Source organism: Oncorhynchus clarkii, chromosome 6, assembly GCF_045791955.1.
Source record: "Oncorhynchus clarkii lewisi isolate Uvic-CL-2024 chromosome 6, UVic_Ocla_1.0, whole genome shotgun sequence".
In the NCBI taxonomy this organism is placed as follows: Eukaryota; Metazoa; Chordata; class Actinopteri; order Salmoniformes; family Salmonidae; genus Oncorhynchus; species Oncorhynchus clarkii.
The window spans coordinates 30368490-30388510 of NC_092152.1; the positions used below are offsets into that span (position 1 = coordinate 30368490).

Below are 20021 nucleotides of genomic sequence, written 5' to 3' on the forward strand. Positions count from 1 at the left end.
CTCTCTGCAAGGGCTATCCCTATTGTGCAATTCTCATATGAGGATGTTTTCTAGCTCAAAACTTTGATGGAGAAATGGGATAGCGACTAAAATGTTGTGACAACTCTAATAAAATAATACATTACATGGCAGTCTTATGTTTTTCAATAAAATTATTAGGAAACAGTTTTATATGTATTACAATTATTGACATTTACCATTAAACCCTATACCATTACCATTGCAAAACACCATGTAATGTGTGTTTGAGACTTTTGCCACTGAAGACCATTAGAGACCATGACATTGAAACCATTAGAACTGCAGTAGCCAAATGGTTTGCTTGTTCACCAGGAATAGTCTCATTTTCCTCACTCATCCCGTTGCACTGGCTGGTGCATAGGAAAGCAACAAAAGCACTCAATTTCTATTTGAATGGTCTAAGAGAACTAATCCAGACCTTTTTAGAAGGGAATAAACCACACACAAAGGGGACATTTCCTGGACACAGATTAAGCGTAAAAGGAGGACATAGTATGGAGAAGCAATACTCCAATCCGCAGCGTCATATTTGTCAAACATAGAGAACTGATACTGTATACTGATTGTTGTGGTTGGATTGGCATGGGGTGTTGGGTGTCCGGTGGTAGCTTTAGAATTTTGGGGGGGATTCCTCATGTCTTACTCATTGGTAGGAATTGGATTGTTGGGCATTATATTTATTGAATATGATCTGAATCCTATACATTTAAATGGTCACATTTGGTGCAATCAATTAGATCAAATTAAATTTAAACAAAATAATGTTATAGGATGCCAATCGAACTTGTTTATAACAACATAAATGATTTTGGAACAATGTAAGAGGGTGGGTGTCATGACTTGTTGAAGTTATATGGAACAACTCAGCTCTCTGTTCTCCCTGATGCAACATTGGGCTGGTTTAGAGACAGTGGTGAACGTGGCAGTGCCATTGTGTGTCAGTCACATACCCAGGCACAATCCCTCCCAAAATATGCTTTGTCATTCCTACTGGGGTGGCTGATGTGGAGCAGGATGTTTGGATTAACAAATGGCTTGATAATAATAGGATTGACGGTTGACTCATACTGTATGGCCCTCCTCTGCTCTTCTCAAATGACAATGAGTGAATGAGAGAAGTATCCAACTAAAGATGATGTTGCAGATTCCGTTCAGATGCAACATGCTTTTTTTTTGCAAATAAATTTTGTTAGCACAAATTCTGTCGGGTTTTCACTCGCACTGTACTTCACTTGCAGTGTACTTTTTGCTCCTAAATTGGGATGAGTAACTCATTTCTGGCAAGGTAGACGTTTATCTCTGTCATGCATGGCATTGAACGAGGGAGGGGTACCACATGTAACTGTCTGCTGTTGAACATTTTAACATCTTGGCCATGTTCTGTTATAATCTCCACCCGGCACATCCAGAAGAGGACTGGCCACCCCTCAGAGCCTGGTTCCTCTCTAGGTTTCTTCCTAGGTTTTGGCCTTTCATGGGAGTTTTTCCTATCCACTGTGCTTCTACACCTGCATTGCTTGCTGTTTGGGGTTTTAGGCTGGGTTTCTGTACAGCACTTTGAGATATCAACTGATGTAAGAAGGGCAAATTAACTACATTTGATTTGATTGCTAATGACTAATATGTATCTCAGTGTTGTGCCAAGTGGACTCATTTTTATTTTCTGTCGTCCTCTCTTTAACTTTCTGTTAGCGTCCTCACAATGACACTCAACACCCCTGCTGCACAACCTCTGCCCTGTAAAGAGTCCTGTGACTAGGGTTGCAAAATTCTGGGAACTTTCAATAAATTCCCTGGTTGGAGGATTCCGGATTTGCTGCTTATTCCCTCCTGATTCCGGGAATCCTCCAACCCGGGATTTTGGGAAAACCAGGGAATGTACTGAATTTTGCAACCCTAGCCATGACCCTTCATTATCAGTAACCACTAGGAAATATAATCCCAGTCTTAATCCCATATTTTGAGAAACAATGGAAAATGTTGAAGGCTGGATGAAGGCCTCTCTTGATGCAAGACTAGAGGCAAGCCCAGGACTATATTGGACCCTTCTGTTATAGAAATAACTTTGTTGGTGTCATATTATGTAGGTCATACAGTGATGCCAAACACACGCCAATCATACACTCACCCATACTTGACATAGACCAAGGTCTCCCAAACTCGGTCCTGCCTCCACCCCTAGCACAACACAGCTGATTAAAATAACCAACTCATCACCAAGCATTGATTATTTGAATCAGCTGTGTAGTGCTAGGGCAAAAACCGAAACCTGCACCTGGGAGGGTATTGGCCTTTGCCAGGTTGGCTTTTACTTAAGTACTGAGTGGTGCAGCGGTCTAAGGCACTGCATCTCAGTGCTAGAGGCGTCACTACAGACCCTGGTTTGATCCCGGGCTGTATCACAACAGGCTGTGATCGGGAGTCCCATAAGGCGGCGCACAATTGGCTCAGCATCGTCAGGATTAGGGGAGGGTTTGGCCGGGGTAAGCAGTCATTGTAAAAATAATTTGTTCTTATCTGACTTGCCTAGTTAAATAAAGGTTAAATCATTTTTTATATTGTGTATTGCTAAAGTGTTGTACTGGATGTTTGTCATTTGATGCTGCTGATCGACAGTGCCCCTTGCTGTGGCCAGACCATCTGTGGTCCGAATGCTCGCCTGGTAATGGAGCACTCTTTAACCCTTCCATGCCTTCATGTCCCCAGGTATTTTAAGGAGTAGAAAGTACAGCTGGAAAGCTATACTGTACATGCAGACATATTTCACATGTCCAGCAATCAATACTAGTGGTAATGAATCCATCAGTGAATGAAAGCTGTAATGGGTCGGTTGATTGTAATGTCTAAAATGATGTACTTTTCCTCTCTCTCAGAGGTCTTGTGTTGTCACTGATATGCCGTGAACATAAGTTGGGAGGTCCATTTAGAGAGCACCAAGTGCCTCCACTTTCTGACTAGTACAAGGCTCGTACAGTATCTACCACACAATAAAGTGGACTGAAATAGGTGCCTGTGCTGATTTTTGGCTGTGGTACTCTTATTTTAGAGCCAATATTCTATGAGGTTCTGGAACAGAAAGGTACTCAAGCAGGTGCAAATTTTAGGTGTGCACCAGTTCAAGCAATGCATATAGAAGACTGAAAACAACCATCCAAAATGTGACTTAGTTCTACCAACCGTTGCAGTGATTAGGGACATACATGACCGGAACCAATAACCTGATAAACCTGAAAATAAGTTTATGACAAAGGCTGTGTGTTCTCTTGCATAACTGAATTCCAGGTTTCACAAAAAGCTCCCATTTCACCAATCCCCTTTAGGCTAGATTGACCAGCTCAGCCTCTTCATTTTGTAACTTAATCAAAAGCTCTGGCTTTGAACATTGAGTACCTTTTTGAGGGCACAGATAACATTAATAATGTCTGTGCATGGAATGATTTGCAGTCGCTTTAACTGTAGTTAAAGAGAGTTGAAGTTGAAGAGCAAAGTATTGAGAGTAGCTGGATCTTGACCACCTGTTTATAAATTATAAACATTTGATGCAAAATAGAATGTGATATCAGACCAGGCAAAAATAAATAAATCTTCAAATGATTTGTTTTTTTGTTATGTTTCTTAATGCAAATAAATGTAGGGAGCACAAATCATGCATTATTTTACTAATTAAAGTTTCTTATTTTTTGTACAGATTGTGTTTTTATACCTCCTGCCCCTGAACATTTCTCTTGGTTAATGGTTACTCAGTTTGAAATGAGTAGAGCAGTATGTAAACATTGTTAAAGTGACAAGTGTTCCATTATTAAAGTGACCATGTTAGCTAACCCTAACCCCTAGCCTATCTAACGTTAGCCACCTAGCTCGAATTCGTAACATATAATACGAATTACAATTCGTAACATATCATACGAAATGGGTGATGGACAACCACATTAATACATACCATATGAAAGGTAACATACGAAATGGAGTGTCTCGGATTGCACATTCACTGGTACTTTGCGATTTAGAACGCGTCTCAGCGAATCACAAAGCCTGTGTTGGCCAACCCGTTGTAGAATATACATTTCGTAATGCTTAGGTTGTTATGAATGTACTGATATAAGTATCCCGGCAATTTTGAGAAAACCCCCCCACTTTATATCTAAGTTGTGCCTGTTCTTCAGATGCATATCTACATGGTCCCATATCTGTCTTGCCTCCTCCCGACTGCCTTCCATTTTTAAATAAATGTATTTTCATTGCTAGAGCGGCCATTTGAGTATCTGGTCAATATAGCGGGTGATATATAATATATCCTATGCCTGCAAATATTGAGGCGGCTTATTCTAATCCTTACCCAATCAATACAAATGCTCTAAATCACTGATTTGACACATCATTGCGCACATGCTAGGCTACACATCATGAAATATATTGAGACAAATTAGACAGTAGCCTGCAAGTAGCAAAACATAATTAAGTTGATTGAACATGGAATGTATTTCAGTACGAGTTAAATAGGCCTATAGTCTACTGTTTATATTTTAATGCAGTCATCTCGGTTTTAATTTTAAGCATATTTTTAAATCTTCGTTTGGTTGATTCAATTGCAAATACATTGTATGGCAACTTCGTATTCGTAGCTAATTTGTTCTGAAGTTGTCAGCGGTCACAGAGACAGACAACCCATGTGATTCTATGTTTAGCGGAGATATTTTGTTTATGAAGTGATGCGGGAGGGCGAAAAAGCATCTAACGACGCACTTAACAGGCGTTAGATTACGAGCGTTTTCAAGTGCAACATTAATACCATTGGTTTTGGGAAACAGCTCGGAGATTTAACGATGATCTTTAGAAGGTTCTAACGATTAATTTAGCCTAATCATGCTTTTTGGAAACCAGGGCCTAAGCATTACGAAACTTCGATTATATCAAATAAGCCTCGTATCAAAATAGCAATTAATTGACTAAATTCGACACTCTCATTGCCCACACATACAAAAACTCTCTTGCTTAATAATAAATAGCCTACTTAACGTTGACATATTTTGGTGTGAGTAAACCCTCTCGCTTCTCCTCTTCCTCTGATTACAGGAGAAGTATGGCGTTGAACCGCCAAATACACAACTGTGTTCCTCTCAGTGCACCTGGTCAACGTTTCCACCCCCATGTTTAATATGGTATCGTCCAATGCGGCCGACAGTGACGTCTGTGAAATTCTGAATAAATACCAGAGCGCCACATCTAAATGACAGTGAATGCATGGAATTTACTGACTGATGAGAAGTTGCGTGAGAACACCAACGCAGGAAACGAATCAATAAAATACGCATAATTTAGCTAGCTACAACATTTATTTATATTTGCCAAAAAAAAGCAACAATGATGAACGGAGAGATTAACGGTTTTCACAACTCCCTTATCGACGAGGACTGCTTCCTATTCACCTCGGAGTCAGTTGGAGAAGGACACCCTGGTGAGAAAGTTAATTTAGCTACAAACACAGCCAGTGACTTGTGTGTTATGACTTGTCAGTTATTTGTTTAGATGGCTTGTTTAGCACACGTGCGTCGGTGCTGCTTAGCTTTCTTAGTTAGCTAATTAACGTTAGCGAGCTAACCATCTCTGCTGATCAAACCACATCGGCGTCAGCATCTTGCATAAGCCGCATGTGAGGCCCAAATTGTTCTTAGTTTATTAGCTAACCAGCTAGCTACTTTGCTGAGCCTTGTTCACATGGTCTCTATTGTGCAATTACGAACGTTATCCGTCCTTGGGATATATTCTCTTTAAAAATATTTGTATCCTGTAGTCGTCATCATGCTTATTTCACGAGATCTCCCGAAGATTCCGACCAGTTCGCGCGCGGGCTCTCGGGGAACAAGGCCATATGTGTTGTCTTTTGCGTTTGGTTGCTATGTAAGGGGCACTACATTGGCTGTATTCCGTGCCACTCCTTGGCTATACCGGTAGTAGTTCATCTTGGAAATCCAAACGAATCAGATTTTTAGTTGCATGTGAACCCGCGGAAATGGTGGCGGGTTCAGGCTCATCGCTACACCATATATATATATTTATATTTATTTATTTATTTTAACTGAACAAGATGAACCACATCCTGTCGTACCCAATGGAAGCAAACGAGCCATAGTGGGCAGAGCCATGCACGTTCTAGCGAGAACCGATTGGCGCGTTCTAGAATGTATTTGCAAAATTCCTTTAGGGAACGCCTACTGTGGGGTGTGCAATAACTTAATTCGTCCTTGTTCTCCTTCTAAACAACCCAATTTTTGGAAACTTTGCCAAATGGTGTACAATACTAAACGTTGTCCACTCTGTTCATAACAGAACAAATATTTAATCGACAACAAGCAGAACGTCGGCCAAAATCCACCTTCTCCCCCGAGGCTTCCACCCTCATCACCATATTTGGTGATGAGTGGAAACGCCAACCGGATGCTTCCGACCAATGGAACAGATTTATAAAATCTATCTGTGGCTACACATACCGCTAGGCCCCTCCCACCATCGCCATACTCCTGACATATGGTACAGCATGTATACAACTCAGACTGTAGTCGGTAGAACAGTGTACAATACAAATATTTTCAGCATAATCCAAACCTATTGGAGAACTCTACTATTTTTGCACTGCTTTACATGCTCTTGAACAAGCAACATACCACTAAATTGCACAAATGTTGATGTAGCATTGTGAACTGGTACATCTGTATTTTACAGATAAGATTTGTGACCAGATCAGTGATGCTGTGCTTGACGCCCATCTCAAGCAGGATCCTGATGCTAAAGTTGCTTGTGGTAAGGAAAAAAGCATGTTATTTTATTTTTGTCTGATGCAACTTCTAGCTGCCCTGGAGTCAGCTGTGAACACCACATGAATGGAAGAATCTCAAACTTTCTGTATCTTGTTAATGGTAGTAGGCCTATATTATGGCACAACTCTTCAACGTTTTGCCAGATGAGTATTGATTGATATGCTTTTCCTGATTGATATGGTTAATGTATTATTCCCCCTCCACCTTTTTCAGAGACTGTTGCTAAGACTGGGATGATCCTGCTGGCAGGTGAGGTGACGTCGCTTGCTACAGTGGACTATCAGAAGGTGGTTCGCGACACCATCCGCCACATTGGATACGATGACTCCTCTAAAGGTTTTGACTATAAGACCTGCAATGTGCTGGTGGCCCTAGAGCAGCAATCTCCAGACATTGCCCAGGGTGTTCACATTGACCGCAATGAGGAGGATGTTGGGGCAGGGGACCAGGTATGAGTTGGGGTGCAGAGGACCACTGCACTAGTGACGTTAGCTGTACATTTATCAGTAAGCTAAATATGCAGCTTTCTTTTCAGATGTAAAAGTTCTACTTTTTCTTTTGTCAGGGCCTGATGTTTGGTTATGCCACTGATGAGACGGAGGAGTGCATGCCCCTCACCATTATGCTTGCCCACAAGCTCAACGCTAAGATGGCTGAACTGCGTCGCAATGGCGCCCTGCCCTGGCTCCGGCCTGACTCCAAAACCCAGGTAAGCTGCGTGTGTGCAATCGATAGTCATTTCAGCCTTATGTAAATAGTCTAAGACTAAGACAAACTAGTTTGTTTATCATACCACCTGATGAGTGCAATATTAGTTTTCTTACTCAAGCTCTCCAACCTGGTTTGTGGCCAGCAGTAACTCCAACTCGTTTTAGGTTGTTCCCCTGGTCAGACATGGCTGACGCATGCCAGACCTTACAACGCCTGAATTGGTAGTTTAGGTCTTGGTTTAACCACGTCATATATTTTTGCCTTCTGGTGCAAAAATATTTTTGCATCCATTGGTTGATGTGTGCAATGTCTGAGCAGGGGAAACGCAACCTTAATCTATGCCTGCGGTTGAACAATCCTGCTGTCGTTCTATCTTGGTATGCTTCTGTGTGCAGGTGACCGTTCAGTACCGCCAAGACCGTGGCGCCATGTTGCCGGTGCGTGTCCACACCATTGTGGTCTCCGTGCAGCATGATGAGCACATCTGCTTGGACGAGATGCGTGACGCTCTCAAGGAGAAGATCGTCAAGGCTGTGGTGCCCTGCATTTACCTGGATGATGACACCATTTACCACATGCAGCCCAGCGGGCGCTTCGTCATCGGAGGCCCACAGGTGAGACAATAAATAAGTCAGGGTTCGAAAGGTCATAAATCTTGGAAAAGTCGTTGAATTTAAATTGTTTTCCAGACCTGGAAAAGTTTAGGAAAATGATATAATTTTAAAAGTTTTGGCGAAGTCATGGAAATGTGTTTCATAATTTCTATTAACTTTTTAACATGTACCAACAAATGGGTGTGATCATTCTAGTGGCCCCTGCAGCGTACGTTCATGTGATCATTCTAGTGGCCCCTGCAGCGTACGTTCATGTGATCATTCTAGTGGCCCCTGCAGCGTACGTTCATGTGATCATTCTAGTGGCCCCTGCAGCGTACGTTCATGTGATCATTCTAGTGGCCCCTGCAGTGTACGTTCATGTGATCATTCTAGTGGCCCCTGCAGCGTACGTTCAAACCGCTTTGTTTAGAATGTTTTTTTGTTTTTTTTACAGTCCTTACAAAGTTATGTACTGAATATGACCAGTTTATTTTTGGATGCCATGTTCAGACATTCACAGAAGTAGCGACCGTATACACAATCATCCAAACTGTAAAATGTAGGCTACATTAGTCCTAGCGCTAACAGAGGAAAGATTGACGTAACACAACTGGTCATATTTAGATAACTCTAGGCTGACATAAAACACAATACGAATTGGCAATAGCAATTACTATAAATCATCACATTGGTGAGATCAATGTTGATTAAAACACTTCTAGAAATCTGAAGTAATCTGATGATGGGTAGTTTGTGCACATCGCCATATTTCTTTACCTTTCTCTTTTCACGTCAACCAAAGATAAGAGACCAGATGAGTTTGGTCTGCTTGTAGTATGCATGTTAATGGGAAAGGGGTTATCTAGTTGGTTGTAAAGTGTCCTCTGCTTTGGTGTGTAGGATTATTCACTTCCAGAAGTGTACTCGCAAGATGAGTGAACCAACCATTCCTTCACCTCATATCTTTGGTCTTACAGATGTTTAAGTTACACCCAGAATGCGTTGTAGAATATCAACAAACATGGCAAATAGCTTAGCATTAGTTCATTATAATCAGTACAACATTCAAAAGTATTTTAAACGCATCATAGGTGTCCATTACAATCATGCAAAAATCGGAAGGTATTATTTGTCACCAGTACCTAAATGTGAATAAAACTTAAAATACATTATGCCTCAAACATAAATTGTCTGACACTGAAATGGATTAATTCTATGTGAATTAATGAGGCGGAACACCTCAATTCAAACTGCTAGAAAATACAAGTTGTTAGAAAATAATTTGAAATTGACAAGTTGAAACAGCCTATAGATAGCAGGCACTGCACTGCCTGCTAATTAACTATCCTGTTTTATAACGGTCACATTTTGGAACGGTGCATTAAGTCCCATGCATGAAACCACTCACACTGGGGTGACCGTTAGAGATATTTGGAACTCAAGAGTGAAAGTTAATGTAGTTTATTTAGGCATATTAAAAAAAATCTACATAGCAGAATGACATGCATTTCTTTCCCCCCAAATTCCACTGATTACTTGCAAATTAGGTCTTACAAAGTTGATTTACTTTTTGGAACAATTAATTTAAATGAATCTTCTTGACAAAACAAACAATTCACTTTGCCATTATATTAGTTGTGATTCGGTTCAATCACATTTAATCAAATCAAAATAATTTGACTTGTCATTTTAGGTAACTATTTGTAGCCTTCTGGATTATGTGGCTTCAACTTGTTTGGTAGATACTTCCAGTTGATTTGGGGATCCAATGTATGGGACATTGCAGACTGACTAGCATCTATTGAGTTGAGAAGTCAACACTAAGGTAGCCAAGATATGACAACTAGAAGGTACATTTCCCAATGAGAATTTGTGGGCTTGCTTCAGCTGAATTAAAATTATTTGTAGCCTACCATTTTTGATATTTGACATACTGAATGAGCAAATTATTTTTTTATTTTATTTTCACCTTTATTTAACCAGGTAGGCAAGTTGAGAACAAGTTCTCATTTACAATTGCGACCTGGCCAAGATAAAGCAAAGCAGTTCGACAGATACAACGACAGTTACACATGGAGTAAAACAAACATACAGTCAATAATACAGTATAAACAAGTCTATATACGAGGTGAGAAGGGAGGTAAAGGCAAAAAAAGGCCATGGTGGCAAAGTAAATACAATATAGCAAGTAAAACACTGGAATGGTAGATTTGCAATGGAAGAATGTGCAAAGTAGAAATAAAAATAATGGGGTGCAAAGGAGCAAAATAAATACATTAAAATACAGTAAGGAAAGAGGTAGTTGTTTGGGCTAAATTATAGGTGGGCTATGTGCAGGTGCAGTAATCTGGGAGCTGCTCTGACAGTTGGTGCTTAAAGCTAGTGAGGGAGAAGTGTTTCCAGTTTCAGAGATTTTTGTAGTTCGTTCCAGTCATTGGCAGCAGAGAACTGGAAGGAGAGGCGGCCAAAGAAAGAATTGGTTTTGGGGGTGACTAGAGAGATATACCTGCTGGAGTGTGTGCTACAGGTGGGAGATGCTATGGTGACCAGCGAGCTGAGATAAGGGGGGACTTTACCTAGCAGGGTCTTGTAGATGACATGGAGCCAGTGGGTTTGGCGACGAGTATGAAGCGTGGGCCAGCCAACGAGAGCGTACAGGTCGCAATGGTGGGTAGTATATGGGGCTTTGGTGACAATTTAAGGCATCAAGGGTGGTCAAAACCATCCTCCAGGAGAGCTAATGGGTCTGCAGGCTTTTATTCCAGTCCACCTCCAACCAACCACATTTTTAGAAATTAGCCGCTAAACTGGCTCTGTTTTGAGCAGGGTTTCAAAAGCATGTACACCCAGTAGCTCTCCAGACTGAGGGTTGACCACTTTATTTATATATTAGTTGCCTAACTAAGGCATTCTACTTTGGGGGGTGTGGTAAGTGCCTTGCACAATGACAGATGGTACATGGGCACACAAAGTAGCCTCCCAGTGTCAATAGTACATTACCCTTTTTTTAATGTACATAAAGATGCTGCTAATTGTTCATTAGGAATGTTTTAATCTTGAAATTCCATCTGACTGTATAGGAACCCTGATAAGTAGTGGTAGGACTGGGCATCTATGGTATGTGCTTGAAGGGGCAAACGCTAAAGTAACTTTGATGCATGGGCTTGTTTAAGCATTTTTACATGCAATTTGATCCATAGTTTTTTACTACGGTCAGAATTATTTTGGGGTAACTTGAAAAGGACTCGTTATGACCTATTACTCCTTTCCCTGCAGGGTGACGCTGGCTTGACGGGCCGTAAGATCATTGTTGATACTTATGGAGGCTGGGGTGCCCATGGTGGAGGAGCCTTCTCAGGGAAGGACTACACTAAGGTGGACCGCTCTGCTGCCTATGCTGCCCGCTGGGTGGCCAAGTCTCTGGTGAAGGCTGAGCTGTGCAAGCGGGTCCTTGTCCAGGTGAGGGCAGGGTGATCCTAATAAGGAGACTGATGTTGATGCACCTCATGTATAGAGCATTTGGAATGTGTTCAGACCCCTTAACTTTTTCCACATTTTTGTTACAGCCTTCTAAAATGGATTAAATAAAATTGTCAATCTATACATGACAAAGCGAAAACAGGTCTTTAGAATGTTACTGCATTTCTAAAACATAAACACGCCTTATTGACAATTATTCAGACCCTTTGCTATGAGACTTGAAATTGAGCTCTGGTGCAGCCTGTTTACACTAATCATCCTTGATGTTTGTACAACTTGATTGGAGTGCGCTTGTGGTAAATTCAAATGATTGGACATGATTTGGAAAAGCATACCTGCCTAAGGTCCCACAGTTGACAAGTGCATGTCAGAGCAAAAACCAAGCCGTGGGGTTGACGGAATTGTCCGTAGAGCTCAGAGACGTGATTGTGTCGCGGCACATCTGGGGAAGGGTACTAAAAATGTCTCGTGCTTTGAAGGTCCGCATAAACATTGGCCTCATCATTCTTAAATGTAAGAAGTTGGAACCACCAATACTCTTCCTAGAGCTGGTTGCCTGGCCAAACTGTCTTCTGGGGAGAAGAGCCTTTGTCATGGAGGTGACCAAGAACTTGGGATGCACGCTATACCGGAATCGTACGAAATGAGCTAAAATTGCCCATTTCTGTATCGGCCCAACGTTAAAAACCGATGTCAAAGCTAACGTGCATACTTGTATAACGAAGCTACATGACATAATGACACCACGTAAAATTTTGCACTACACAGTCAACACAGCATTAACTTGGCACACAATGTCTGCTGTGTGGCTCAAGCAGTCATTTGAAAGAGTAAGAATTTAAGAGAATTCAAAGGCTAAATCCATTAAAGCCAAGATAATGGGATTCATTCCCCTTGACAATCAACTGTTCTGTTGTGGGTGATGTTGGCTTTTGCCGACTGGTCGGGCAGCAGTACACACTACAGAGTGCGCTATTTTTCAGATGTTGCCCTACCGGCGTTAGTCATAGCTTCACAACATGCTATGGAAAGCCGTTTGGGTACTTTGCGTGTAAAAGATGGTAGCACTGTCAAAGCTGTACAAAAGTCTGTAAACACCGGCCACAAACAATGTGTTTACAATACCGCGTTGGTAATAAAGTATCATTTGTTCGATCGCAACTTCTAGGGTAGCTAGCTTGGTACCTAGCTAGCAACAATACAACAAGTCTGAAAACAATGACCAGTAGAAACTGCAGTCATTTTCATTATTCTTAACAATGATTTAGGAATCCTTGTAAGCATTAGCTAGGTTGCCACTTGTTTGGCTATTTAAATTGAACTTCAGTTCATGAAAATAAATGGCTAGCCAGCTACTTAACCCTGTTGGCCAAAGCTAACGTTATAAGCAGCCAGCTAGCTTCATCTGGCTAGTGATGCTTGACCAGGTTGTGAAGCTAGCCACAATAGTGGACTTTGGATTTAGCCTTCAAAATAAGTGTGGCATAATTCTACTCTTTGTGTTCATTTGCATCACTGTCAATACATTTAAGGCAAACCGCATCTCATTGACAGTGATGCAAGTGAATACAAATGGATGTGTGCCATGCTTTTATTTTGAAGGCTAAACCTAAAGGCCACTGTGGCTAATCGTTATTGTGGCTAGCTTCACATAGATGGTCTGACCACCATTAATGAAATAAGAACTGTCTTAGAAATTAGGGTTATTTTAGATGACACCGAGCTATATAGTTAGCTAACTATAACTACTGAAACGGATGTCGTTTTGCTATGTTTTTGGGGAAGCACATTGTTTGCAGCCATGAGCTAGCTATTTTTTATGACCAGCACTGTAGGTGCGTGGACTTTACCAGCATCATAGCATATGTATCGACGACATGTGCAATAACTACGTACAAAATTAATAAACGCGTTAAATTATGTGATGTGCAGTCATATTCAGGTCCTGATTGGTCATCAAGCTTATTTGACACGCCAAATAGCGTTATTTGACGAGCAAAGACCCAAACGGCATTCCATAGAAATCCTGGTTGAGAATGAAACGACTGAACAAATGAACAACGAATCCGCAAGAAAGTGAAAGAAATAGGTTTTGGTTGTTTTACTGGTAATGGGGACATGTGTAAATGCCAACAACTTTTTGGTCAGTGTGGTGTGTGTGTGTAGCCTTTATTTAGCAAGGCAAGTCAGTTAAGAACAAATTCAAATTTACAATGACGGCCCGGACGACGCTGGGCCAATTGTGCGCTTCCCTATGGGACTCCCAATCTGTGATACATCCTGGATTCACACATTGGGACTTTAGTGATGCCTCTTGCACTGAGATGCCATGCCTTAGACCGCTGCGTCCATATGTGTGAACTATTTAAGTGTACTAGAATGCTTAAGGCCGATCAAATTAAATCGGTTATTGTTTTTGCAAGGAAAATGTCATATCGGTGCTGCACTACCAAGAACCCAATGGTCACTCTGACAGAGCTCCAGAGTTCCTCTGTAGAGATGGGAGAGCCTTCTACAAAGACAACCAGCACTCCACCAATTAGGCCTTTACGGTAGTGGCTAGACGGAAGGCACTCCTCAGTAAAAGGCACATGACAGCCCGCTTGGCGTTTGCCATAAGGCACCTAAAGCACTCAGACCATGAGAAACAAGATTCTCTGGTCTGGTGAAGCCAAGATTTAACTCTGTGGCCGGAATGCCAAGTGTCACGTCTGGGGGAAACCAGGCACTGCTCATCACCTGGCCAATACCATCCCTACGGTGATGCGTGGTGGCAGCATCATTCTGTGAGGATATTTTTCAGCGACAGGGAGACTTGTCAGGATCGAGGGGAAAGATGAACAGAGAAAGTGCTCAGGACCTCGGACTGGGGGGGCGACGGTTCACCTTCCAAAAGGACAACAACCCTAAGCACACAGCCAAGACAGCGCACGAGTGGCTTTAGGACAAGTCTCTAAATGTCCTTGAGTGGCCCAGCCAGAACCTGGACTTGAACCTGATCGAATATCTCTAGAGATGTGAAAGTAGCTGTGCAGCAACACTCCTATCCACCCTGACAGAGCTTGAGGTTCTGCAGAGTAGAATGGGAGAAAAGGTGTGCCAAGCCTGTAGTGTTATACCCAAGAGGACTCGCGGCTGTAATCGCTGCCAAAGGTGTGTCGTCAAAGTACTGAGTGAAGGGTCTCAATACTTATGCAAATGTAATTTCAGGTTTTTGAAGTTTGTCTTTAATTTCTAAAACAGTTTTTGCTTTGTCATTTGTGTGTAGGTTTTTTGTTTACAAAGGCTCTAACCTAACAATAGTGGAGGGGGCTGAATGTTTTCCAAATGTACTATACTTAAATCGGTCACAAAGGGGTGCCACGAAATCAAACCTAAAGTCTGATGCATGTTTGTATGCTCACAACTATACATCAGGTTGCCTATGCCATCGGAGTAGCCCACCCCCTCTCAATCTCCATATTCCACTACGGCACATCTCAGAAGAGTGAGCGGGAGCTACTGGACATCGTCAAGAGAAACTTTGACCTTCGTCCTGGTGTCATTGTCAGGTAAAGTGTACCCCTTTTGAAGTTGTGTGCCTCTCTGACTCTGCCCCTTCTGTCACTCGCCTTTTAACTCACGCTTCCTGTCTTTCTGTTCTGCCTGAGCTGTCAGCTGGTGTTCAGATGGTTCTAACCCTTTAATATATGATTCGCTACTGTGATTAATGACATAACCAGTAGCTACTGACACGTAAGAAAGCAGCAATCTGGGCTTGGCCAAACCTGATATTCCACCCCTACCCAAACAGTCTTGCTTTAAATGCCAGTGAAGTATAGTATGTAATGCCAAAGGTTAAAGCTTCGAGAGCTACAGTTGAGGTTGTCAGATGGCATGTTAAATACCCAGCACGATGAAGGGTTTCCTGCTCACATCCAACTGGAAGGTCATTGGTTTCTCAGACCCTGTTAAAGTTCAATGACATTTCATAAATGGGATCAGTGCGCTTTCAATCTCCAAGCTCCAGTCCCCACACTGCTCAAGGATGAGTTGGTTAGCAGGGTAAGTGTTGACGCTTTATCCCTTCCTCCCCCTCTTTACTAGCTGGCCTAATTAACCTTTCTGATTGTTTCTTTCCATGGCTCTCGACACTCCCTATTGGTTGATTTTTTTATTTATTTATTATTTATTTTTATTTTTTTTATTTTTTTTAGCATTATGGCTGAGAATTGATGTTGATCTGAGGTCATTTCCTGTGATGGGCTGCTAAATTAGTTGATTGTGTATTCCAGGGAGCTGGAGCTGAAGAAGCCTATGTATCAGAGGACCGCTGCCTACGGCCACTTTGGCCGGGACTCCTTCCCATGGGAGATGCCCAAAAAGCTAAAATACTAAACTTGTGAAGCCTTTTCCCCCCAGGCCTGTTGGTGTATACTACAGAGAAGCCTACATGGTCTTCGGGGTGAAAGGCCCTTAATTATCTTCCCTGTTAATGGGGTATTAGAACCCTACCCCCTTTCTACTTCCTCTCTCCAGTCATCTGTACTGTATTTTTGCTGTTAGTAGTCAATGTAATACTACCAACATTCTCAAAATATTTCAGGAAAGTAATGTTGAGAGGATAATGTTAGCTAGCTAATCTCTTCCACCAGCCGTCTCGCCCTACTGACTCATCTGGTTTCACAGCGCATCAGAAAGGGACTTGAATGGAGGCTATGGCAGATGCAGACAACTTCTGATTCTAATTTGCTGATCTGTCCACCTAGAACACAACACTTAGAACCTCTTTCCCCCCCTACATTGTGGACTTAAGTGTGAACAGTACATGTGATTATAATTTTTTTAAACAATTAAGTTAGGAAAATCTGAAAGTACGTATTGGGGTTTTACGACTATTACAATATTGAATATGCTTGACGGCTGTCGTTGATGGTGATATTGTGATGTGACCGTGGACTAGCCTATTTCAACTTGACTGGCATCACGCTGTAAAGAGCTGGCCAGGCAAGGACATGCCAAGTGGCCTATTCCTTTGCTCTAGTCTGCATAACCTATTTCAATAAATGTAATAAGCAACTTACTGAATGCAAGAGCACAATTTAGACAGGGCTAGTAGTTTCTTCTCCGCACGGAGTTTGGATACCTCACCAATTTCTAGAACGCATTCTAACGGGAAGGTAGCTGGATTAAATCCCTGTGCTGGCAAGGTAAAAATCTGTTCTGCCCCTGAGCAAGGCAGTTAACACACTGTTCCCCGGGCGCGTCAACTTGGATGTCGATTAAGCCCCGCACCTCTGATTTTGGTTAAATGCGGAGGAATCTTCAGTTGTACTAGGTATCCCCCTTTCCTTTAATTGGTCCCAGAAGCCAATGGGTTGGTCCAGGTCCAGAGCCAGAACACCTGGGTAACGAATTGAATTTGATATTCTGATTTGGTTAGGGATGATCTAATCACAGACTTTTTTTTTTTTGTACAACACCCCTATTTTTAATTTTTTTAGGAATTTTATCCTCTTTCTCTCCCCAATTTTGTGGTATCCAATTGTTAGTAGTTAATATCTTGTCTCATCGCTACAACTCCCATACGGGCTCGGGAGAGATGAAGGTCGAGCCATGCGTCCTCCGAAACACAACCCAACCAAGCCGTACAGCTTCTTAACACAGCGCGCATCCAACCCGGAAGCCAGCCGCACCAATGTGTCGGAGGGAACACTGCACCTGGCGACCTGGTCAGTGTGCACTGCGCCCTGCCTGACACAGGAGTTGCTAATGCGAGATGAGACAAGGAAATCCCTACCAAACCGTCCCTAACCCGGCCGACACTAGGCCAATTGTGCATCGCCCCATGGACCTCCCGGTCGCAGCCGGCTGCGACAGAGCCTGGGCTCGGACCCAGAGTCTCTGATGGCACAGCTAGCAGTGCCTTAGACCACTGCGCCACCCGGGAGGCCTCTACACTCTATTTTGAGGTCACCAAAAACTAACGTTAATTTGATATTTTCTCTACCTTTCATATGAATATGAATTCAGTTTATGCAAGCTGGTTTTCTCCCGCTACTACTTCAATGAATTTATTTTACGGTGCTCAAGGCTCTCAAAGTTGAGGTGTTTTTGAATTACCTAAACATGATTGGTTTAAGGTAATGAGGTAGAACAAACGATAGTAAAATTGAATCAGTAGTTTTGAACATGCCTTAGTTGCGAAGCTTGCCTTTGCAGGCCATTTTTAATTAGTATGCTTATCAAAAGCATTAAGACAAGTTAGTTATGAAGCGTATTTCTCATAGGCTATTCTAATAGTGTTTAGTGTTTTAAAATTGCAGCTTTCAAATGGGAACAATTGTTAACGTCAGTCTATAGATTCTCTATCCACCTTGGGGCGACAGGTAGCCTAGTGGTTAGAGCGTTAGGCCTGTAACCGGATGTTGCTAGATTGAATCCCAGAGCTGACCAGGTCAAAAAATCTGTCATTCTGCCCCTGAACAAGGCAGTTAACCCACTATTCCTAGGCTGTCATTGTAAATAAGAATTTGTTCATAACTGACTTGCCTAGTTAAATAAATAAAAATATCACAGCTTTAGTTTGATCTAATACAGCTGTAGCAGTCTCGCTCCCTTTACTGCCTCGATTTCTAAGCTACACCCCATTCAAGTCCCACTTTGTTGTACAGTGTTACTAGGCTCTTTATGCGGTTAGCCAAGTCTTCCTCTTCCATTGAAGTCTTTCGCACTACAACGCTTAGCCCCTGCCCAGCATGACTGAGGAACTGTACATTCTGTAGTTTGGTTATTCGGGCTTAGCTGTCCTTTCAAATATTTTGCTTATGTTAAGTCTGACTTACCAAGATCATATTAATTTTACTGGTGCTACTGAATGAAGGCCCCCTGCCCCTTAATCGTTTCCCTTTGGTTGACACTACTTTCTGGTTTTGTGACCCACCCCAAATCCTTTTTGAAGCTTTATTTCACTCCCCTTATCATTTGTTGAGGATGCAAGTTAAGGGTCAGTAGTTGTTGCTATGCGTTGCAGGCTGAGAACCGAGACAATCTTGATTTATTTTCAAGTAACTTTCTTGAATATACGCAGTAAAATCTGGGATGCCCCTGCAGATGTCTGTGCTGTTCTGATGTAATACAGAAAAGTCAGAAGCTGCTATGTCACTGCTATGGTCTGTAGGGGTGTTGATTATACTTGATTGTTTAAAACATGTTGTCATTGGCATGTCATGTTAAACTCCTTCAAAAGGTAGTTTAATTTCATATTGTTCTGCTTTTTTTACAAAATGGTTTGTCAAGGCTCTTCCTTGGGTATTGAGGGCAGGTGTAGCTACAGAGAAACCACCCTCTTTATCCTGAAGGAAGGCTGTCTTTGCCACAATGAAGAGCTCTTAATACTGGCACAACGTTTTTTTTAAATATTTATTTGTTCTCTGAATCTTGGTGTGGATACAGAGAAGCCAAGGATTCAGAAGGCAGCTTAAACCCCAGAGGGTTTTTATTTTTTATCTCACATTGACTTTCCTGAATGCTGTAACATTTTCAATGGTTCCAAAGTGTCCTACAGAAAAGCTTTGGTCTGCCTCCACGGAACTGTCACAGGCTGATGTGATGAGTATTTTGGACTGCGGTTGTATGGGGTGAGATTGTATTTACTACATGTGTGGTCAATACAATGAGGCCATTCTTAGTCCCCCCTTATCCTTGCATAAAGAGATGGCAACGTTTGGCTGGTGTGGTACAGAGAAACCAGCCTCGTTTACAAGCTGTCACTTGTTTGTATGGATAGGGTTTCCCTCTGTGCTTTTCAATATTTTGACACTGGCTAGTCTTCTGGCTACTGAGTGTAAGAGTGCCTCCCACTTGTACTTTCTCCCCTCCTGCTCTTCATCAACATAGGTCCGACATCCTGAGGAACAGGGATCTTGTCTCAATGCTTCTGTCTTCAGAGGTTAGATACTGATTTCTCATGTCAAAGATCTGTAATAAATGTCTGCTTTCCTTCATGAAGCATGTTTTTGGTGTCATTCATTGTCAGTTTGTGCATAACATTTTTAAAATGCATAAATGAAATGTCAGTGTATTCTGTAGCTAGATCTTTGTGCACATGGAATTATCTTTGACCAGTGGTGCCACACATCCATCAATAACTAGCGACTGGTGTTATCAAAGTCAAGTATCATGGGTGGTGAATATGAAAAAATGGCAGTGCAATTTGCCATAATTCATGTGTCTCTGGGTATTTGAGCCATTGAGTACACCTGTTTCATAACTGGGTCTGCAGCACAGAATTTTTTTTGGTTTTTTTTTAAATTATTGTTTTTACCTGAGAACCCCTGGGGACAGTACTGCATTTTAATTCAATGGTTGTAAATTTGCCTTGAAAAGCGATTCCCAAGTCTTCGACAGTTTTATGGTG

General features: G+C 42.0%; 1 protein-coding gene across 1 annotated transcript; it reads left to right on the top strand.

Annotated features, from left to right (window-relative positions):
* Positions 1-5232: 5232 nt before the first annotated feature.
* Positions 5233-19612, top strand: LOC139410940 (S-adenosylmethionine synthase-like). Its single transcript, XM_071156625.1, has 8 exons — positions 5233-5476; positions 6742-6819; positions 7050-7285; positions 7402-7545; positions 7943-8161; positions 11420-11602; positions 15041-15174; positions 15898-19612. The coding sequence occupies exons 1-8, from the start codon at positions 5383-5385 to the stop codon at positions 15998-16000; spliced, it is 1191 nt and encodes a 396-aa protein (XP_071012726.1). The 5' UTR covers positions 5233-5382; the 3' UTR covers positions 16001-19612.
* The last annotated feature ends 409 nt before the right edge of the window (positions 19613-20021 follow it).